The sequence below is a fragment of the Salvelinus fontinalis genome, chromosome 33, assembly GCF_029448725.1.
Source record: "Salvelinus fontinalis isolate EN_2023a chromosome 33, ASM2944872v1, whole genome shotgun sequence".
In the NCBI taxonomy this organism is placed as follows: domain Eukaryota; kingdom Metazoa; phylum Chordata; class Actinopteri; order Salmoniformes; family Salmonidae; genus Salvelinus; species Salvelinus fontinalis.
Window position 1 is genome coordinate 49,740,850 of NC_074697.1, and position 23,889 is coordinate 49,764,738.

Below are 23,889 nucleotides of genomic sequence, written 5' to 3' on the forward strand. Positions count from 1 at the left end.
GTCTCTCACCGCTTCCGCTTGTTATAGACCCCGCTCAGCCCCCAGCTGTGCCCTGGACACCATATGTGAATTGATTGCCTCCCATCTATTGTCAGGACCCGGTGCGAGAAACAGTCACTAATAATCGTCAGAAACCAGAAGATGAGGCAGACACAGCAGTACTAGAGATGGTGGTTTAATTAAAGAACAAAATCGTCAGGCAAAGAATCTAAATCCACAATGTCCAAACATAAAGCCAAGAAGCACAAAATGGATATCCTCCAATATAAAAAAAGAAACTCCACAAAGTGGTAAAAACAGCAGGGAAAAAACAAACCTCAAAAGACTACTCAAAAATACACAAGAACTAAACCAGAGAACCTCTGGAAAATCCAATAAGAGAATCATATGTTCAGAACAAGGCTGGGGCTGGGTGCTAACATACAAACACTGAGCAAGGAACTGAGGAACACACAGGGTTTAAATACTAACAAGGGAACGACACAGGTGCAAACAATAATTAGAGCAAGGAAAAACAAAAGGTACAAAAAAGGTGCAATGGGGACATCTAGTGACCAAAACCTGAACAGTCCTGGCCAAAACCTGACATCTATTTTCAGAGCTCGTAATGTTAGGTGACCTAAACTGGGATATGCTTAACACCCCGGCCGTCCTACAATCTAAACTAGATGCCCTCAATCTCACATAAATTATCATGAAACCTACCAGGTACAACCCTAAATCCGAAACCATGGGCACCCTCATAGATATCACCCTGACCAACTTTCCCTCTAAATACAACTCTGCTGTCTTCAACCAGGATCTCAGTGAACACTGCCTCATTGCCTGCATCCGTAATGGGTCCGTGGTCAAACGACCACCCCTCATCACTGTCAAACGCTCCTTTAAACACTTCAGCGAGCAGGCCTTTCTAATCAACCTGGCCCGGGTATCCTGGAAGGATATTAACCTCATCCCGTCAGTAGAGGATGCCTGGTTGCTCTTAAAAAGTGCTTTCCTCACCATTTTAAATAAGCATGCCTCATTCAAAAAATGTAGAACTAAGAACAGATATAGCCCAGACTTGACTGCCCTTGACCAACACAAAAACATCCTGTGACATACTGCATTAGCATCGAATAGCCCCCGCGATTTGCAACTTTTCAGGGAAGTCAAAAACCAATATACACAGTCAGTTAGGAAAGCTAAGGCTATCTTTTTCAAACAGAAATGTATATCCTGTAGCACTAATTCCCCAAAAATGTGGGACACTGTAAAGTCCATGGAGAATAAGAGTACCTCCTCCCAGCTGCCCACTGCACTGAGGCTAGGAAACACTGTCACCACCGATAAATCTACGATAATTGATCATTTCAAAAAGCATTTTTCTACGGCTGGCCATGCTTTCCATCTGGCTACCTCTACAGCTCTGCACCCCCTGCAGAAACTTGCCCAAGCTCCCCCCATTACTCCTTCACCCAAATCCAGATAGCTGATGTTCTGAAAGAGCTGCAAAATCTGGACCCCTACAAATCAGCCGGGCTAGACAATCTGGACCCTCTCTTTCTTAAATTATCCGCCAAAATTGTTGCAACCCCTAACCTCCAGACGAGCTTCAATGCCATACAACTATCCTAGCCTGTTCAACCTCACTTTCGTATCGTCTGAGATCCCCAAAGATTGGAAAGCTGCTGCGGTCATCCCCCATTTCAAAGGGGGAGATACTCTAGACTCAAACTATTATAGACCTATATCCATCCTGCCCTGCCTTTCTAAAATCTTCAAAAGCCAAGTTAACAAACAGATCATCGACCATTTTGAATCCCACCGTACTTTCTCCACTATGCAATCTGGTTTCCAAGCTGGTCATGGGTGCACCTCAGCCACGCTCAAGGTCCGAAACAATATCATAACCGCCATCGATAAAAGACAATACTGTGCAGCCGTCTTCATCGACCTGATCAAGGTTTTCGACTCTGTCAATCACCGCATTCTTATTGGCAGACTCAATAGCCTTGGTTTCTCAAATGACTGCCTCGCCTGGTTCACCAACTATCAATGATGTCGCTCGTGCTGCTGGTGATTCGCTGATCCACCTCTACGCAGACGACACCATTCTGTAAACTTCTGGCCCTTCTTTGGGCACTGTGTTAACTAACCTCCAGACTAGCTTCAATGCCATACAACTCGTAAATGCAAGTAAAACTAAATGCAAGCGCTTCAACCGATCGCTGACCGCACCTGCCCGACCGTCCAGCATCACTACTCTGGACGGTTCTGACTTAGAATATGTGGACAACTACAAATATCTAGGTGTCTGGTTAGACTGTAAACTCTCCTTCCAGACCCGCATCTCCAATCCAAAATTAAATCTAGAATCGGCTTCCTATTTCGCAACAAAGCATCCTTCACTCATGCTGCCAAACATACCCTCGTAAAACTGACTATTCTACCGATCCTTGACTTCGGCGATGTCATTTACAAAATAGGCTCCAACACTCTACTCAGCAAATTGGATGTAGTCTATCACAGTGCCATCCGTTTTGTCACCAAATCCCCATATACTACCCACCACTGCGACCTGTATGCTCTCGTTGGCTGGCCCTCGCTTCATATTCGTCGTCAAACCCACTGGCTCCAGGTCATATATAAGTCCTTGCTAGGCCTTATCTCAGCTCACTGGTCACCATAGCAGCACCCACCCGTAGCACGCGCTCCAGCAGGTATATTTCACTGGTCACCCCCAAAGCCAATTCCTCCTTTGGCCGCCTTTCCTTCCAGTTCTCTGCTGCCAATGACTAGAACAAATTGCAAAAATCACTGAAGCGGGAGACTCATATCTCCCTCACTATCTTTAAGAATCAGCTATCGGGGCCTCCCGGGTGGCGCAGTGGTCTAGGGCACTGCATCGCGAATCGCTAGCTGTGCCACCAGAGACTCTGGGTTTGCACCCAGGCTCTGTCGCAGCCGACCGGGAGGTCCGTGGGGCGACGCACAATTGGCCTAGCGTCGTCCGTGTTAGGGAGGGTTTGGCCGGTAGGGATATCCTTGTCTCATCGCGCACCAGCGACTCCTGTGGCGGGCCGGGCGCAGTGCGCGCTAAACAAGGGAGCCAGGTGCACGGTGTTTCCTCCGACACATTGGTGCGGCTGGCTTCCGGGTTGGAGGCGCGCTGTGTTAAGAAACAGTGCGGCTTGGTTGGGTTATTCTTCGGAGGATGCATGGCTTTCGACCTTCGTCTCTCCCGAGCCCGTACGGGAGTTGTAGCGATGAGATAAGATAGTAATTACTAGTGATTGGATACCACGAAAATTGGGGAGAAAGGGAGGTAAAAAAAAAAAGATTTAAAAAAAAGAATCAGCTATCAGAGCAGCATACAGACCATTGCACCTGTACACAGCCCATCTGTAAATAGCCCACCTATAGTATTGACAACTTGAAGTCAAGTTGTCAAGTTGTCAATACACCCACCCATCCACCTCATCCCCATAGTGTTATTTATTTTATTTATATATATTTTGTTTTTGCTCCTTTGCACCACAGTAACTCTACTTGCACATTCATCTTCTGCACATCTATCACTACAGTGTTTATTTGTGAAATTGTTCCATGTGTAACTCTGTGTTCTTGTTTGTGTCACACTGCTTTGCTTTATCTGGGCCAGTTCGCAGTTGTAAATGAGAACTTGTTGTCAAGTTGTCAATACTATAGGTGGGAATGTCTTATGTCCGTCCTTCATGTTGTGTTGGTACATGGAATATTACTCAACTGCATATATCATAAATTGCTATTGCAAATAGAAGTATGTTCAACATTTTCAGATATTATTTTGACAAACACACTTTGGTGCTTACAATTCATTCTCTATTGTCATAGATTTGGTGGGCACTGTCATCTGTGATCTTTGTGATATGACTTTCTTTAAGCACGTACTAATGAAACTGTCACTTCATATTTTTTTCTTAAAGTCTACAAACGCTCTACATTTATTCACTCTGTGATAGGGTTGGATCCTATATGCTACTTTTATTATTGTCCTGTAAATGGTTCAGTGCCTATAATTTAGGCTGTGTGTAGAATGGGGCATTAAGGAAATTACCTCTACTACTAAATTACTACTAGATTATAGTGATAAGGAAAACAGCAATTTTGCCTGTGTATTCATTTGCCTATAACTAATCATGATTCCATTATTTTTACATAAAAAAGAGTACTTCAAAATGAGAAGATCCTGCCATGGAAAAGATGACTGGGTGGACATAAAGTGGAAAGGAGGTGAAATAACACACCATATAGCAGGACACGTTCAGCTGCGGGGTCTTTGTAATGCAGGTTTGATTGTTATATTTTCAATAATGAATGGTTAGCTGTTATGTGACAATTAGGTCGAAAACACTATTTTATTTTTTGGTGTAGATGGCCTGCAAAGCATACTGATTTAAGTCTAATAGCATGAGATGAAAGTAGACAAACATCAGAGTGTGCAATATGAAGGTATAGTCAGTGGACATTCTGAACCTTGTTTGAGGTCACTAGGTCACATGACCAAGGAGCTATTGAAATTCTACATTTTGAAAAATGACAAACCATCATCAGAGTGAGATATGAAGGCTGTAACGGCATTCCTCTTCTGAGGAGGAGGAGTAGCAAGGATCAGACCAATGTGCAGCGTGGTAAGTGTACATAATGATATAATTTAATAAACCAACCGAACACTGAACAAAATAACAAAAATACAAACAACCGAAACAGTCCCGTATGGTGAAAACACTAACACAGGATACAACCACCCACAAAAACCAATGAAAAACAGGCTACCTAAATATGGCTCCCAATCAGAGACAATGACTGACACCTGCCTCTGATTGGGAACCATACTAGGCCAAACACATAGAAATATAACCATAGAACAAAACATAGAAAAACAACATAGAATGCCCACCTCAACTCACGCCCTGACCAAACTAAAATAAAGACATAAAAAAGGAACTAAGGTCAGAACGTGACAAAGGCATTGTCAGTGGACATTCTGACCCTTGTTTGAGGTCACTAGGTCACATGACCAAGTAGCTATTGAAATTCTAAATTTGGAAAACTTTATGTAAAAACATGTGAGATGAAAATTGACAAAGTAAAGGGTGGGCAATATAGAAGGGTAGTCAGTGGACATCCGGCCTGTAGCAATCACTTCCGTCATCATGAAGTGCTTTGAGAGACTAGTTAAGGACCATATCACCTCCACCCTACCTGACATCCTAGACCCACTCCAATTTGCTTACCGACCCAATAGGTCCACAGACAACGCAATCGCAACCACACTGCACACTGCCCTAACCCATCTGGACAAGAGGAATACCTATGTGAGAATGCTGTTCATCGACTACAGCTCAGCATTTAACACCATAGTACCCTCCAAACTCGTCATCAAGCTCGAGACCCTGGGTCTCGACCCCGCCCTGTGCAACTGGGTCCTGGACTTCCTGACGGGCCGCCCCCAGGTGGTGAGGGTAGGTAACAACATCTCCACCCCGCTGATCCTCAACACTGGGGCCCCACAAGGGTGCGTTCTGAGCCCTCTCCTGTACTCCCTGTTCACCCACGACTGCGTGGCCATGCACGCCTCTAACTCAATCATCAAGTTTGCGGACGACACTACAGTGGTAGGCTTGATTACCAACAACGACGAGACGGCCTACAGGGAGGAGGTGAGGGCCCTCGGAGTGTGGTGTCAGGAAAATAACCTCACACTCAACGTCAACAAAACAAAGGAGATGATTGTGGACTTCAGGAAACAGCAGAGGGAGCACCCCCCTATCCACATCGACGGGACAGTAGTGGAGAAGGTGGAAAGTTTTAAGTTCCTCGGTGTACACATCACGGACAAACTGAATTGATCCACCCACACAGACAGCGTGGTGAAGAAGGCGCAGCAGCGCCTCTTCAACCTCAGGAGGCTGAAGAAATTTGGCTTGTCACCAAAAGCACTCACAAACTTCTACAGATGCACAATCGAGAGCATCCTGTCGGGCTGTATCACCGCCTGGTACGGCAACTGCTCCGCCCACAACCGTAAGGCTCTCCAGAGGGTAGTGAGGTCTGCACAACGCATCACCGGGGGCAAACTACCTGCCCTCCAGGACACCTACACCACCCGATGTCACTGGAAGGCCATAAAGATCATCAAGGACAACAACCACCCGAGCCACTGCCTGTTCACCCCGCTATCATCCAGAAGGCGATGTCAGTACAGGTGCATCAAAGCAGGGACCGAGAGACTGAAAAACAGCTTCTATCTCAAGGCCATCAGACTGTTAAACAGCCACCACTAACATTTAGCGGCCGCTGCCAACATACTGACTCAACTCCAGCCACTTTAATAATGGGAATTGATGGAAATTATGGAAATCATGTGAGATGAAAATGGACAAACTAAAGAGTGTGCAATGTGTAGGCCCACTGAGTGTACATTCTGAGCCTTGTTTGAAGTCATTAGGTCACATGACCAAGGAGCTATTGACATTTATAATTTTGAAAAATGTATGTAAAATCATGTGAGATGAAAATGGACGAACTAAAGGGTGTGCAATATAGAAGGGTAGTCAGTGGACATTCTGAACCTTGTTTGAGTCAAGTAGGTCCACATGACCAAGGAGCTATTGAAATTCGAATATAAAAAGTTTGTACTTTGTTTACGCTCCCTAACTAATTCAACTAGGAATACAAAATGCTGCTTACATTTCCACATGTTTATTAGCTTTGGAAAGCGAATGAATGTCCAAATCGTGAAAATAAGACCTGTGCAATGTTGTGTGCAATTTTTCCAACATCATGACACTTATTTGGAGTCTGTGGCTCAAGTGGTTTGAAAGCTATTGAGGTTTGAAAGTGCAAATATCCAACTTGAAACTGTCTTTACCTCGGTGACATGTTGCATGTTAAGAACCTGGACTTTTAATTTGGTTATGAACTGCACAGCGCAAAAGGAGAGGAAATCGTAGAAAATAGGCATCATTGTGAGTGCGGCTAAGCGTTACAAGGAATCCTTTCGATTAAAGTTCCGTCCTCACGGGCACCTGAGCTCGTGTAAGGACGTTATTTGAATGTGTGTAAGGACGTTATTTGAATGTGACTGAAGGAGTGGGATAGTAATTTATGTATTCAAACAACCATCAATGGAATAGTATTTTTGTTTTGTTTCAATACCCCGTGTAGTAGTTGGCGGCAATACACCAAAAGGTGTAGTCTGCCATAAAATTTTAAAGAAGAAGGTCTTCCAAACAGATGTCAGATAATAGGTTGGGCAACGTATCAGCTACATACGTGCGCCAGCGCAATTCCTTCGTCGCTCTGGAGGAGCTGATTCGGCTAGCGTCATCATCAGCACCATCATCGACTTGACTTCATCACTCTCACACAAGCTATGACAATGACTTTCTACGATTCGACAGCCATCCCCAACAGTCATTGAACCACAGCCACGCTGATGAGAGCACTTTGCACACCCCGCATCAAATTTAAAGGACCTCCGATTTGTTTGGTGCAAGCAGTGGCCGATGTTCTGAACTGAAGCCGAGGTAGCCTGTGTGGGGCCTTGGGACGCCTGCGTTCACATTTCAGTTTTTTTCTTGCAAACATGGCGGCCCCTGCGCTAACCAGCCGGGCTGGGTCTGTAAATAGCTTGGGAAACAGCCCCACTGCGACTCACAGCTCCTCGAACAATAACAACAAGATCATCCCAAACTACCCCGAGCTCGATTTCAGGTCCGGGGCCAGAATCGAGGATTTGAACCGATTGATTCTGGAATTTAGTAAACACGATCAGCGAGAATATGACGACCAGCGAGCGCTCGAGATTCACACCGCCAAGGATTTCATTTTCTCCATGCTCGGTAAGAGATTGTGGGTGGGAAAATCACGTCTGTTTAGCTGACATTTTAACCTAGAATGAGGCAGATTAAAAAAATGTATTATGCGAAACGTATTTATGACAATTCTCAATAACAACTACAGTCCGCTAGCTTGATCAGTGGTGAATGGATGCAATAATAAAAGCAAGTATGCTATTTCAAATCTATCAGTGTAGATCAAGAGATCAAATCAAGAGGCTGACTATAAATCCCGAATATCTATCTAATCTCTGACCCATCATTGTCCGGTCCTAGATAAATTGAACAATATAATAATTCATTATTTTAGTCTTACATCATTCATAGGGCTGCACTGCCTGCAAACTGTCTGTGATTGCCATTGCTCGAGGGCATACGTTGTGGTTGAAATCTGGTCGGGAGGTTTTATACCCATATGACAACCAGATTTCATGCAAAATACGTTTTTTTTCATGATGTCATGAAAAATATGTATTAATCTGATCGAACTACTGACCAGTTATCTAAATGCTACTCAATTAATAAACATGTGCATAGTGTTTGTGGGCCATGCACCCATTGAATATATGACATTGGAACCATTACAATTATACAAATTGGAGTAATGTTCTTTTTCAGAAGGGTTTGCATGATTCCGTTTAGAACAGTTGGCAAATAACAGCTGGCAGAGCGCACCAAAGCGGGTTAGGGTCTCATGGACCCAGTCAAGGAGCTGGGCCTATTCCGTTTGAGACTCGGACTCAGGGGGCTTCATGCGGGCGGAGCTCTTCCCGATTCCGATATAATCATATTACCTTGGGCTAAGTCTAATGGTACTCGGGCCGAGTCCTCATCAGTTTTCCGGTCCAATTAACTTTTTCAGGAGTAGGGCCATTTTACGTTTTTATCCGGCAGGTGATGAAATACCAGTTAAAAAATGTGTTATATTTCACCTCCAATGCATCGAATTTGCTTGGTCATTAGCAAGCTAAAATGTGTGACAGTCTCTGCGGCCCTATAGCTATCAGAGATGGTTCCTAATTTAGAGGATCTATGCTTTAAATGCTTTTGATTTTAGTACAGGCAATGGCAATGCTTTTCGTAGTTGCAGTCCACCGAATTGAAAAGTGCACATTCACTTCCCTAATATTTGTTATAGGCTACCAGCATGTAAGATGAACATGCACTATAATATAGTATATGCCTACCCTTACAAAAATGTACTGCCGTTAAAATACAGTAATGAAATAACGTTTTTTAAATGAATAATATCTGGTAGATTGCTGTGTGTGGCTTTTAATGGTAATCGTTTGTTTATTGTGCTGTGCATTTTCTTCTGTTCCACTGAATGCAATTTCGATTTTATAGAGTAACTAAATTAGTTTTCAGAATTTAACAAAAAAACACGTAGGCCTATGTATTTTATTTCAATATCCTACTACAATCCACCAGGATTTACAACCCCCTATATTTATTCAATTTATTTCAATAGTCAAACATTATTGCACCTGAATTTGACCCTGACAATTATATTGTCCCTTAAAGCTTTTGAGCAATTCAAATTACTGCACGCATTGTTATTTTAATGTCAGTAGCTAAATGAGGAGGTAGGCATATCTGTTCCAACTAAAATTTGGATTGGAACCGGTGCTAGCAGCAATAGATCTCCGTGCGCCGTGCAGGCAGCTTGAGCGATCAAGCGCATTGCTCATGCGTCATTGGAACAGAGCGCCCTGTAGGTTACCCAACAACACAGCTGGAAAACAATGACAGCTTCGAAATTTGCACAAAAACGTCGATAACATTCTCCTGCATTCTTGTTTTACTTTTGTAAGTAAGGCGGCGGTTTGTTGGGGAGAAGAACTTCAAGGAAAGTTTTGCTAGCTGGCTAATTTTAGCTAGCTAATATTAGCTCTCTAGCTAATCTTCTATGGACATGGTAAGTTAACATTTTTACCTCCTGCAGCTAGCTAACATTTTTACATTTTGAAATCTGTTTAGCTAATGACGGTGTTGCTGTCTGTCTCTCTCTGTCTCTGTATGTGTGTGTGTGTTGCTGTCTGTCTCTCTCTGTCTGTGTATGTGTGTGGGAGAGACGGACAGAGTGACGACGATCACAATAACTTTAGAAAACGTGTGCAAAATGCTTACAGTAAGTGTCATGAAAAGCCTGGAAACTTTACGGGCCTCCGTAAAGTCCTAAAATATGTCCCAGACCGCTGTGGTGGAGGAGGATGCAAAGTATGTATATGAGCAAGTTGCTCTTTTTTGAAGACCTCTCTGAGCTATAACTGTAACAGATTTCTTCAACTAGTACCACGTAAATACTTTTAGCCAGCTGAGTCCACCAAGTTTTTTCAGGAAAATCCTTTTTCTAGTTTTCTTTTAAAATCTCAAATTGATAAAGTTGTACTGCGCTGATTCTCTTCACTGCAGATCTGACCCATCACACAACTATTCAAGAGGGCCACTATGCTCCAGATCGCCTTCTCTGCTCTGCAGTCCTCGATGAGGATCTACCCGATTACACCACTCTTATTAGGCATGAATAAAAATCCCAACGTGCATTTATATACTCTGTCCCAGTCTTTCTATGCATGTAATGTCTGTGGGTTAATTATGAAACAATTACTGTGCAGATGTGCAAAGAATTGTGATGTAGATTGTTTTTTTCCATTGCTTGATCTATTTTAAATGTAAGAATATGCAGATTGAAACTTTAAATGGTGCCTATGGAAACTAATAGAAATGTAATGAACAAGGTTTTCAATATCCAACTTTATCCTTTGCAATCCTTTTTACAGTAGGTAAGAAGCTGTAGTCAGGTGGTTATTATCAGGTTGTGATGAGGTCTTAACTATGACCTGTAGCCTACATAATAAACTCAGCAAAAAAATAAACGTCCTCTCACTGTCAACTGCTTTTATTTTCAGCAAACTTAACATGTGTAAATATTTGAATGAACATAACAAGATTCAACAACTGAGACATGAACTGAACAAGTTCCACAGACATGTGACTAACAAAAATGGAATAATGTGTCCCTGAACAAAGGGGGGGTCAAAATCAAAAGTAACAGTCAGTATCTGTTGTGGCCATCAGCTGCATTAAGTACTGCAGTGCATCTCCTCCTCTTGGACTGCACCAGATTTGCTAGTTCTTGCTGTGAGATGTTACCCCACACTTCCACCAAGGCACCTGCAAGTTCCCGGACATTTCTGGGGGGAATGGCCCTAGCCCTCACCCTCCAATCCAACAGGTCCCAGATGTGCTCAATAGGATTGAGATAAGGGCTCTTCACTGACCATGGCAGAACACTGACATTCTTGTCTTGCAGGAAATCACACACAGAACAAGCAGTATGGCTGGTGGCATTGTCATGCTGGAGAGTCATGTCAGGATGAGCCTGCAGGAAGAGAACCCCATGAGGGAGGAGGATGTCTTCCCTGTAACGCACAGCGTTGAGATTGCCTGCAATGACAACAAGTTCAGTCCGATGATGCTGTGAAACACCGCCCCAGACAATGACGTACCCTCCACCTCCAAATCGATCCCGCTCCAGAGTACAGGCCTCTGTGTAATGCTCATTCATTTGACGATAAACGCGAATCCGACCATCACCCCTGGTGAGACAAAACCGCGACTCGTCAGTGAAGAGCACTTTTTGCCAGTCCTGTCTGGTCCAGCGACGGTGGGTTTGTGCCCATACGTGACATTGTTGCCGGTGATGTCTGGTGAGGACCTGCCTTACAACAGGCCTACAAGCCCTCAGTCCATCCTCTCTCAGCCTATTGCGGACAGTCTGAGTGCTGATGGAGGGATTAGCTTTCCTTTTGTAACTCTGGCAGTTGTTGTTGCCACCCTGTACCTGTCCCGCAGGTGTGATGTTCGGATGTACCGATCCTGTGCAGGTGTTGTTACACGTGGTCTGCTACTGCGAGGACGATCAGTTGTCCGCTCTGTCTCCCTGTTGCGCTGTTTTAGGCGTCTCACAGTACAGACATTGCAATTTATTGCTCTGGCCACATCTGCAGTCCTCATGCCTCCTTGCTGCATGCCTAAGGCACGTTCACGCAGATGAGCAGGGACACTGGGCATCTTTCTTTTTATGTTTTTCAGAGTCAGTAGATAGGCATCTGTCGTATCCTAAGTTTTCATAACTGTGACCTTAATTGCCTACCGTCTGTAAGCTGTTAGTGTCTTAACCGTTCCACAGGTGCATGTTCATTAACTGTTTATGGTTCATTGAACAAGCATGGGAAACAGTGTTTAAACCCTCTACAATGAAGATCTGTGAAGTTATTTGGATTTTTACGAATTATCTTTGAAAGACAGGATCCTGAAAAGGGGACGTTTTATTTTTTTGCTGAGTTTATAATTCAATTTAGTGGTCAGAATTATGACGAGGTGCTCAGATAGAGGTACCAGAATAAGATGTCATATTATTTAACCCCCCTTTTCTCCCCAATTTCGATCTTGTCTCAGCGCTGCAACTTCCCAATGGGCTCGAAGGTCGAGTCATGTGTCCTCCAAAACATGACCTGCCAAACCGCGCTTCTTAACACCTGCCCGCTTAACCCCGAAGCCAGCCGCACCAATGTGTCGGAGGAAACACCTTTCGACTGTCAACCAGGGTCAGCCTGCAGTCGCCCGACCCGCCACAAGGAGGTGCTAGAGCGTGATGAGCCAAGTAAAGCCCCCCCGGCCAAACCCTCCCTTAACCCGGACGACGCTGGGCCAATTGTGCGCCACCCTATGACATGGCTGAATCAGGAACTAACTTTGCCGCGTTTCATATATAGTAGTGGATATACAAATGAATGTGATATTTGATTCTCACTCAATAATTCATTGTACAATGAACACACACATATTTCCATTTGTGAGTGTGTGATATGGTGGTTGGTGACATATTTATTTCGACAAGAAAAACTTTTATAAACAATGTCAACACTGCCATGTTGATATGAGCCTTGCTGTTGGAAAACCACGTTAGTGTTCGGCTATCATGGTTGAACCTCCCCTGACTTCACTCCTCGGCATTCGTCTCGTCGGTTGCTTTAGCATTATCACTCAAACGTGCCCACTAACTCGGTGGCATTCAAAGTCTGGTCATGACCCCTAGTGGGGTCGCGGGGGAACTACAGTGGTGTCACCATTTTTTTATTAAAAAAATTTAAGATGACAGATCATTGTATGGGGCAATATACAAAGGTTTTTGAGAAAGATGAAAAATATATATTTTTTGAGAATGTATTTATTGGTTTCAGTAAAATGTAATGAATTTAAGTTTTTTTGTTGATATAAAAATCTACATTTTTGCAGGAAGAAATAGGGTCCCCGCTGAAAAAGTTTGAATATCACTGCACTAACTTGAATAACTTTGATTTGACTGGCATATTAGGCGAACTGTTGTGGTGGTGTACTGGTTCAGCAGCAGTGCAGAAAACTGGACACCATGAAAACTCACTCAGATGACGTGTGCAAAAGATACAAAAAGAGTAGCAGACCGACACACACACACAGACTCACATTCGCACAGTCTCTCTCTTTCTCTCTCTCGCTCTCTCTCTCTCTCTCACACACACACACACACAGCATATGTTTTACTGTCCTTGTGAGGACCTAACATTTATTTCCATTCAAAATCCTATTTTCCCTAAACCTAATCCTTACCCGAACTCTTAACCCTAACTCTAATTGTAACTTTAAAGCTAACCCCTAAACTTAAAATAGTCTTCGTCCTCATGGAGACCTGGGAAATGGCCCCACGAGGGAGAATTTTCCTGGTTTTACTATCCTTGTGGGGACTTTTAGGGATTTCCGGTACCCTCAAGGACAGTAATACAAGCCCACACACACACACACACTTGCACTGTAGGCCTACACACTTAAGCTTCTTGCGCTTAGTGTCTCAAAGTCACAGTGTCTCAAACAAACAGTGACAGTAGACCACAGCGCTGAGCCACTCGGGCCTGTCTCTTATGTTGGGGGTTATGGCTGCTGAGAGGGAACAGACACTGCCTGGAATCAGTGAAGAGGAAGAGAGAAAAAAGAGACAGAGCACTGCAGTCCACTTAAATAAACTCAGCCGATGCTAACGGAGCATGCTAGGCTAGCTCAGCCCAGTGCAGTACACACAGAACCCAGAAGCCAACGATGCATAAGATAATGGCAAGTCATTTTTTCACATCTGAAATGTTATGGGATGGTAGGATCACTATGACAGGGGAGATTTATTTAGCCTGTGTTAATATTATTTCATGTAAATGTATCGGGTTGGAACAGGTTCAGGGAACAGAACAGAAAAATAACAAAACATTTTGAAGAACGAAACCAAAACCCGGACACAAAAGTGATCTCTAGTGTTCCCGGGACAGGACCTTTTTTTTTCAAATCTTGAGAACTGGTTAATGATGTTATGTTTAGTTACAAATACAAATGTCATGACTCAAGCCAAGCCCCCTCCATGTCCACCGCTCTCTCCCCACCTGTGAAATATCAGTCACATCTCGCGACTGCACTTAGTTGACGAATCAAAAATGTAACCAGCTGTTTTACCCGTTCCACAGCAAGCTGCTCAATCTGCCCTAATTGAGTGACTAATAGAAATGGAATAATGTGTCCCTGAACAAAGGAGGGGTCAAAATCAAAAGTAACAGTCAGTATCTGTTGTGGCCACCAGCTACATTAAGTACTGCAGTGCATCTCCCCCTCATGGACTGCACCAGATTTGCCAGTTCTTGCTGTGAGATGTTACCCCACTCCTCCACCAAGGCACCTGCAAGTTCCTGGACATTTCTGGGTGGAATGGCCCTAGCCCTCACCCTCCAATCCAACAGGTTCCAGACGTGCTCAATGGGATTGAGATAAGGGCTTTTCGCTGGCCATGGCAGAACACTGACATTCCTGTCTTGCAGGAAATCACACACAGAACAAGCAGTATGGCTGGTGGCATTGTCATGCTGGAAGGTCATGTCAGGATGAGCCTGCAGGAAGGGTACCACATGAGGGAGGAGGATGTCCTCCCTGTAACGCACAGCGTTGAGATTGCCTGTACGGACATCAAGCTCAGTCCGATGATGCTGTGACACACCGCCCCAGACCATGACGGACCCTCCACCTCCAAATCGATCCCGCTCCAGAGTGCAGGCCTCTGTGTAATGCTCCTTCCTTTGGAATGGCATAGGCTACCTTATTACAGAGAATTTGCACCATGAAAACCTAATCATAGGCTAGCTACATGCTGTCTATTCATCCCCCTATTTTTTAAGGAGTGGGACAGTCTCACTCCTTTTGTATTTTTGTTTGTTTTATTGAACAGATATGACAGGCAAGGAAAGACAGGAAAGGTAGGAGGAGGTCAAAGGGCAGTGGGCCGGATTCGAACCCATGCCAACTCTAACGGCTGGACCACACAGGCCACTATTAATCCCCCTTTATTCTTCTCCCATCAGGTATGGTGCAGAAACTGGACCAGAAGCTCCCTGTGGCCAACGAGTACCTGCTGCTGTCAGGTGGTGTGCGGGAGGGCGTGGTCGACATGGACCTAGACGAGCTGAGTGTTTACGCCCGCGGCACCGACTATGACATGGACTTTACCCTTCTCGTGCCTGCGCTCAAGCTGCACGACCGCAACCAGCCGGTTACTCTGGACATGCGCCACTCAGCCCTGTGCCACTCGTGGCTGAGCCTGCGCCTCTTCGACGAGGGCACCATCAACAAGTGGAAGGACTGCTGCACAGTGGTAGACCACATCAATGGCGCCACCAACTACTTCTTCTCACCCACACTGGTGGCTGACTGGTTCTACGAGTCCATCAGCGTGGTCCTGGTGGAGATCCAGAAGAAGCCCCAGCGCGGCATGCCCCGCGTGGAGAAGGTGGAGCGGAACGGCACAATCATCTCCGTCATCCTGGGCGTGGGCAGCAGCCGCATGCTCTATGACATCGTGCCTGTGGTCTCCTTCAAGGGATGGCCAGCAGTGGCCCAGAGCTGGCTGATGGAGAACCACTTCTGGGATGGCAAGATCACAGAGGAGGAGGTGATCAGCGGCTTCTACCTGGTGCCTGCCTGCTCCCACAAGGGCCGTAAGGAGAATGAGTGGCGCCTGTCTTTTGCCCGTAGCGAAGTGCAGCTCAAGAAGTGCATCTCGGCCAGCCTGATGCAGGCCTACCAGGCGTGCAAGGCCATCATTATCAAGCTGCTGTCAAGGCCCAAGGCCATCAGCCCCTACCACCTGCGGAGCATGATGCTGTGGTCCTGCGATCGGCTCCCCGCCACCTACCTGTCCCAGGAAGACTTCTCAGCCCACTTCCTGCTAGGCCTCATCGACGACCTGCAGAACTGCCTGGTCAACAAGATGTGCCCCAACTACTTCATCCCACAGTGCAACATGCTGGAGCACCTGTCGGACGAGATGGCCATGCTCCACGCCCGCAAGCTCAGCTCGGTGCGCTCCGACCCGGCCGAGCACCTGCGCACCACCATTGAGCACGCCAAGGCGGCCAACCGACTGACCCTGGAACTGCATTGGCGTGGCAGTGCCTCAAACCTGCCGTCGCCACAGTCGGACGCGGGCGGCGAGCACCAGCCGGATGACCGCTTGGCTAAGAAGCTGCAGCAGCTGGTGACGGAGAATCCCGGAAAGTCCATCTCGGTGTTCATCAACCCCGATGACGTGACGCGGCCGCACTTCCGCATCGACGACAAGTTCTTCTGAGACTTCAAAATAGAAAAAAGCTATTCTTCTCCTCCCACATCACCCATTCTCCCTTTGACTAGATCGATCTGTCGAGTCGTCAAATTAGTCGGTTTCCCAAGTAACGGTCGCCACAGAGCATTGCGAGGTGCTTTTGTGCAATGGTGTCTTCCCATTTTGTTTCCCTGTCCCCACACCCCACCAACCCTACAGTGCCCGTGTCACCTTGAGAAGGCCTTTACAGGACTACATGAAACAGGTGGAAGAAGAGGTACTGGCGTCTTTCCTCGGAAAGTTAAGGAATGGCTTAGTCCCTGTTGGGGAACTGATGGTACTAACGCCATAACTGTGCATAAAGAGAGTTGAGTGGATGTGTGTGTGTGTGTGGACATTGGTATTATTTTGGACAGAATGTACAGGCACACAGTTATGGTGGAAGTTGTGATGTGAAGTCTGAAATGTTGCATATCTTTTAGGAAGGCAATTTCAACGTCTTTTTTTTCTCTATTGGTTTAGAGCTGTTATTCCAATAAGCTGTATAGCAATGACAAAATGTTTCTAACTTTACATTCTCTGTGCATTCATACCCATGTTCTATGTGTACAGTGAACAGTTTCAGATGTATCCAGAATATGCCAAAAACCTGCAGATATCTGACTGGCAATGTGATACACATATCTTCATCCTCAAGTGCAATTAGTAAAACAAAAACACACACACACACACACACACACACACACACACACACACACACACACACACACACACACACACACACACACACACCACACCACACATATAAGTGCTAACACTCATCATACACACTCCTGATCAGTGAAGTGGTGTATTTGTTACGTATTTGTGATATTCCAGAACTCTGGGACCTTGTCCTTTTGTTTGTTTGTGTTATATGGAACTCGGAAACATTTGGCTGTGATTCTTATTTTCCATATTGCTGCTGACCTTATGAAGATGTTTTATGATTGACTGGTTATGCAAATTAAGTTGAACAAACACACAATGATGTATTTTAATTGGACATGGGCGTAGCTACTGTGTACATAATATTGTAAAACAGCAGTGGGAACCTGCCTGTATCAGTTGTATGGACCAATCGGTCAGTGGCATTGTCAGCACCAACGAATCGCGTGGCCTGAGGTTCTTCAAATCCTGTTGAGTCAAACCTGTCATGGACCAAAATGAGCAACCTCACCATCGGCAGGGATCATTTGCTCACGAGTGGCGCAGCGGTCTAAGGCACTGCATCTCATTGTAAGAAGCATCACTGCAGTCCCTGGTTCGAATCCAGGCTGCATAACATCCGGCCGTGATTGGGAGTCCCATAGGGCGGCGCACAATTGGCCCAGCGTCGTCTGGGTTTGGCCGGGGTAGGCCGTCATTGTAAATAAGAATTTGTTCTTAACTGACTTGCCTAGTTAAATAATAAAATAAAAAAACACACTGCCTTACCATCAATTCAGACTAATCACTGGAGTGGCCTGAAGAATGTGTTTTATGCCTTACCAAAGGCATACTGGCCGCATTCCGGGCTGACTACGTTGCAGACGCCTGCGAAATCTCACAACGCCTGGGTAGCTGTCACGTCACGTCATATGAGATGTCATATCACATCATATGACATCGCAATCTGATGCCTGTCTGTACAAATCGATTGACCATGGGTTGATGCAATGCAATATCGGCAATGTAGTTAGCCTGAAACGTGACCATACTGTATGAGAGGGAGAGCAAGTCCCCCCAATGATCAAATCAAATTGTGTGTAGATGGTAACACGATAATCAAGCTAAAATGTAATTAAACATATTTAACAACGACTCTAAAGAGAAACTGCTCGGAAATAGTTGACAAAACGATGTTGTATAACATTTAACAGTTGCTTGTCTGATGCACATTAATGATACAGTATGTTGCAAACAATATCAATTTGTGTGATGAATAAAGATGTACAGGATCCTACACTGTTGTCTGGCTCTTTGTATCCGAATTATATCAGTTACATCAGGGGTGACAAAATCATTCCATGGAGGGCCTAGTGTCAGCTGGACTTTGATTTTTTCCTTTCAATTAAGACCTAGACAACCAGGTGAGGGGAGTTCCTTACTAACTAGTGGCCTTACTTCATCAATCAAGTACAAGGGAGGAGCGAAAACCCGCAGAGACTCGGTCCTCCGTGGAATGACTTTGACATGTGCATTACACGATCTCACTGTGATATGAAAAATGGGTCCCACTTTGCATGGTTCTAGGTTCTGCCATTACAGTATACCTATTTGTAGTTTGTGCACTCATTGACATTTTTAAACACCAACTCGGTTGCCTTGGTGTCTGTCCTAAACGGGAAGGTTGGGGGTTCGATCCCAGATCGAGTCATTACCAAAGACTCAAAAAAATGGGATCTGATGCCTTTCTGCTTGGCACTCAGCACGAAGAATGCAAATTGTCTCCGTTGTGAGTTATTGTACAAATCCTTGCAATTGTACATGACACAAACAGGTATTACAGTTGTAGAACAAGTTGTAGCTATGTATTCAACTGCAATGTAATTACATAGGTTTTGGCTTCTTTATGTGACCGAATAAGGTGCATGTAGACACAGATATGTAAAGCCGGGTGTACACTACTCGACTTTGGCTACAATTTTGCTTTCAAAATCCCCATGTCATTGCCTATTTGGGGCACACGGCCGTTAACGACGCTGGTTTAATGTGAGCGGTTCAGAGACGCAATCTGAGGGCTACCGATCTTCTCTTTGAGCAGTCCCAGACGTCCCGACACTTACAAACATGTTTGATTTTATCTGCACAAAATCTGCAATGCTCTTTTAGTGTGAGATTTGCAAAAACACGTTTTGAGAACGCTGGTCAGCAATAGCCAATGAGAGGTTGCCAGAGAAGAAGCCAGTGAGATGATGACGTTGCATCACCCAGAACGTGTAGACTACTACTAGTATGTATTTGCCTATAACTAAAGCCAAAGTGTCAAATCGTTACAGCTCTAAAGTTCACAAGCAAAATTCAAAATTTTGGCTAGATATTTCAACTCTATATGGCAAGCGGGAATGTCTGACGGAAAACGTTTGAGGCTGCTTTGAGCCACCGCTCATTGTAGCTAAGTTAAATCTAATCACATCATTTTCGTGAGACAGCGTGGTATCGAGAATCCTCACGACCAAGTGAAGAATCTTGTAGTGCGTGACCCCGGTCTGTGCCATATCATTAAGTGTGTGCAGCACTAGGTTGGCCAGACAAAAAAAAACATCAGGAGTTGATTGTGAGAGGCTCAGCGATGTTAGTGTAGTGTTCACCCGTCTTAAGCCGTGGTAGCTGCTGTCCTTTGAGTACTTGGCTCTTTCGCAATTGTCTTTCCTCGATTCCACTCGTCCTCCCTCCTCACATCCTTCTCAAAGTGCATTGAAGGAGAGAAAGTCAGAGATAATCCAGAACCTTGGATCATATCCTCCAATCCATATAGTAAGGTTTTTTGATATTGTACACGTTCACAGCTAAAAGCTGAATCCCATATACTGAAAACAAAGGGAAACAAAGAGAAAAAAGAAATACAAAAGTTGATTTAGATCGGGTAAAATGTAGATTGGTGGCTGAAGGGTTGATTGAAGCAGTTCGGGATGACTGGAGTGGAGGGAGCATCGTTGGTCTCATAGGGAAGGAAACATCACGGTAGCAGCCAGGGGATTCAGTCAGTCAGACAAGGAGAGAACCGAAGCCTCAACATCTCGCCATCTCAGACGCCCTGCCTCTCCATATAGCCACTTGGCTGAGTAGATACACACTTGGAGGCAAGGAGAGAAAGAGGGAAGGAGTGAGTACACAGGGAAAGACTTGAGATTCAGCCCGTCACAGTGTCTTGGCCAAAGGACGAAATAGAGGTCCCTTGCCTGGGATTCTTCCTCTTGAGGAGAGGAGATACGATCACTAATATTGACAACCTTCTGCTCCCAGACTGCTCTTACGGCTAATGTTGGTAGTTAAGGTAGAGACAGACAACAGCACTGTTCACACACACTTATACATGCGTCCTACCTCCCTTTTGGTAGGTAAACCCTGATCTGTAAGTCATTGGAAAAGTGAAAGCCAGTTTTACCACCCTGTTGCTTTCACCAACCCAACCTTGTCAGATCACTAATTACCTCAAGGAAGGTGGAAAGGAGGTATTCCAACAGGCCCCAGATGTGATGTAACAACAGGGAGGGCATGGCATGGTGAATATGGTTGGATGAGTCAGGTCGCAGGGACTGATATGATTTGGTGGGTTGCAACAATTAATTGTCCTGAGAGACTGACATGTAGGAATGGGGTGTATTCAGTGAGGTGAAACATTGCAGATAGAAATGGAATGAATATAATACATGATGCTCAATTATGCATGCCATAAAATCTGATCTGTTCTACAAAAAGCATTTCTATCTGAACGTTTGGTAACGTTGCACCCTTCTGAAGAGACTTTGGAAATCAATTTAGACTCCACCTTCATACTGACTAAGGGCTTCATGTATTGCTTACTGTGACTGAAAATGAGTCTCTGTCTTTTGTATTGTAGCCTACTTTATAGGTCCTCCATTTCTTTTGTAGAATAATAAAAAGCACTTATGAAAGGTGGGGTTGATGAAATTTACAGTTCTTTAGGGGCACATATGATAAATAATCTGAATTTATACTGATTATATTTGTGTTCTCTGAATTTGTCCTCACAGTCTGGCAGCTCTGGCCTAAAACAGTCAAATGTGTTGGGATAATCTATTTCTATTTTGTATAAAACCCCCACCAGCCTCCTCTCCTCCCTACCTCTCTACCTCTGCCAGGTTATTTTTGCTTCCTGTTGTCTCAGCACCTGCCAGGACACCTGCGGCCTGGACTTCAACCGTGCTGCCGCACCCCTCTCTTTCCAGCCCCAACCTCTGCAAGCACACGCTCAAGGGTGAAGTTTCCCCTTGGTACAGATCTAGGATGAGCTACCCCACCTCCCAATCCTAACCTTAGAAAGTAGCCTTGTAGACATTAACAGACATTAATACATAGTGATGTACAGCCCACAGCAAAATGGAAAGACCATAAAAAATTCAGTTTTCCATATCTCACTATGTTAATTTCTCTCCCTCAGTGGTTTTAGGGTGCGTCCCAAATAGCCCCTTATTCCCTACACTCTAGAAGTAAAGGAGCCTGGAATAACCTTTTGGGGTTCTAAAAATTGCCACACAGTGAACCGTTCCAGGTCACAAAGGTACATCGAGGAACCCCTCTGAAAATGTTATTTGAGGATCCCCTGTCACATGAAGCTAGATTTGTGAAAAATTGTCACAGATTGACGTTTATATGCTGATACTGGGCTGCCCGTGTAAAAGTTCAAACAGGAACCTGTTTGTGATGGGAGGGGTTAAATGTTCAACCTTTTTAATAAAATATTGTAGCAACATTATAATATAATATTAACATTGCTGATTACATATAGAACCATGACAGTCATCCGAATGCAATGACCACTTTATATAGTAATAAAGTGGTAACTATTCCAACATTGGGATTTGTGTAGGCACTTGAGCAACTCATACACATCTGTAAGCCTATTAAAGCTACAAAACTGTCAGTGTTTAACCTTAACATGTGATGACAATACAACAGAACCGAAAAACAGGAATTGTGTTCACTCTCACGGGTGGCCAAGAATAACTATCTGAAAGCGACACCTTTACTAAGCCACGCCCTGAGTCTTCTCATCTGACCCGCTGGGTTATATTTTAATTACCCAGCACCAATAACCCAGCATCAACAACCCAACCTGGCTCTTTTTAAAGAAAACATTCCTACTAAGTGACCCAATGCCTACAACCCAGCAGTTAGAAGCATTTTTAAGAGTGTATTTGTATTTATTATGGATCCCCTAAAATACTCTTCCGGTGGTCCAGCAAAATTAAGGCAGTTATACAATTTTAAAAACATTACAATATATTCACAACAGATTTCACAACACATTAAGTGTGTGCCCTCAGGCTCCTACTCTGCTACTACATATTTACAACACAAAATCCATGTGTACGTGTGTGTATAGTGCGTATGTTATTGTGTGTTTGTATGCATGTGTCTGTGCCTATGTTTGTATTGCTTCACAGTCCCGCTGTTCCATATGATGTATTTTTATCAGTTTTTTACATCTAATTTTACTGCTTGCATGAGTTACTTGATGTACATAGCTCTATGTAGTACTGTGCGTCTCCCATAGTCTGTTCTGGACTTGGGGACAGTAAAGAGACCTCTTGTGGCATGTCTTGTGGGGTATGCATGGGTGTCTGAGCTGTGTGCCAGTAGTTCAAACAGACAGCTCGGTATATTCAACATGTCAATACCTCTCACAAATAGTGATGGGGTCAATCTCTCCTCCACTTTGAGCCAGGAGAGATTGACATGCATATTATTAATGTTAGCCCTATGTGTACTACATCTAAGGGCCAGCTGTGCTGCTCTGTTCTGAGCCAACTGAAATTTTCCTAAATCCCTCTTTTTGGCACCAGACCACACAACTGAACAGTAGTCCAGGTGCGTCAAAACTAGAGTCTTTGGGACCTGCCTTGTTGATAGTGCTGTTAAGGCAGAGCAGCGCTTTATTATGGACAAACTTCTCCCCATCTTAGCTACTGTTGTATCAACATGGTTTCACCATGACAGTTTTCACCATGACCTCACCTTGCTCAATTTCCACATTAGACATTACAATATTTAGTTGAGGTTTAGGGTTTAGTGAATGATTTGTCCCAAATACAATGCTTTTAGTTTTTGAACTATTTATGAGTAAATTATTCATTGCCACCCATTTTGAAACTAACTGCAGCTCTTTGTTAAGTGTTGCAGTCATTTCAGTTGCTGTAGTAGCTGACGTGTATAGTGTTGAGTCATCAGCATACATAGACACACTGACCTTACTCAAAGCCAGTGGCATGTCGTTAATCAAGATTGAAAATGTAAGGGGCCTAGACAGCTGCCTTGGGGAATTCCTGATTCTATGTTGATTATGTTGGATAGGCTTCCATTAATGAACACTCTCTGTGTTCTGTTAGAAAGGCAACTCTTTATCCACATTATAGCAAGGGGTCTAAAGCCATAACACATACGTTTTTCCAGCAGCCAACTTTGATCGATAATGTCAAAAGCCTCACTGAAGTCTAACAAAACATGCCCCCACAATCATTTTATCATCAATTTCCCTCAGCCAATCATCAGTCATTTGTATAAGTGCTGTGCTTGTTGAATGTCCTTCGCTATAAGTGTGCTGAAAGTCTATCAATTTGTTTACTGTTAAATAGCATTCTATCT

General features: G+C 44.4%; 1 protein-coding gene and 1 long non-coding RNA gene across 2 annotated transcripts; both read left to right on the top strand.

Annotated features, from left to right (window-relative positions):
* Positions 1 to 6,942: 6,942 nt before the first annotated feature.
* On the top strand, positions 6,943 to 18,523 carry LOC129832479 (nucleotidyltransferase MB21D2-like). The gene is made up of 2 exons (XM_055896585.1): positions 6,943 to 7,868; positions 15,302 to 18,523. Exons 1-2 carry the CDS (start codon positions 7,613 to 7,615, stop codon positions 16,564 to 16,566), a joined length of 1,521 nt encoding a protein of 506 aa, XP_055752560.1. The 5' UTR covers positions 6,943 to 7,612; the 3' UTR covers positions 16,567 to 18,523.
* LOC129832480 (uncharacterized) lies at positions 7,906 to 10,417 on the top strand. Its single transcript, XR_008755949.1, has 2 exons — positions 7,906 to 9,996; positions 10,281 to 10,417. It is a non-coding gene; the product is annotated as an uncharacterized LOC129832480 (long non-coding RNA).
* Positions 18,524 to 23,889: the final 5,366 nt, after the last annotated feature.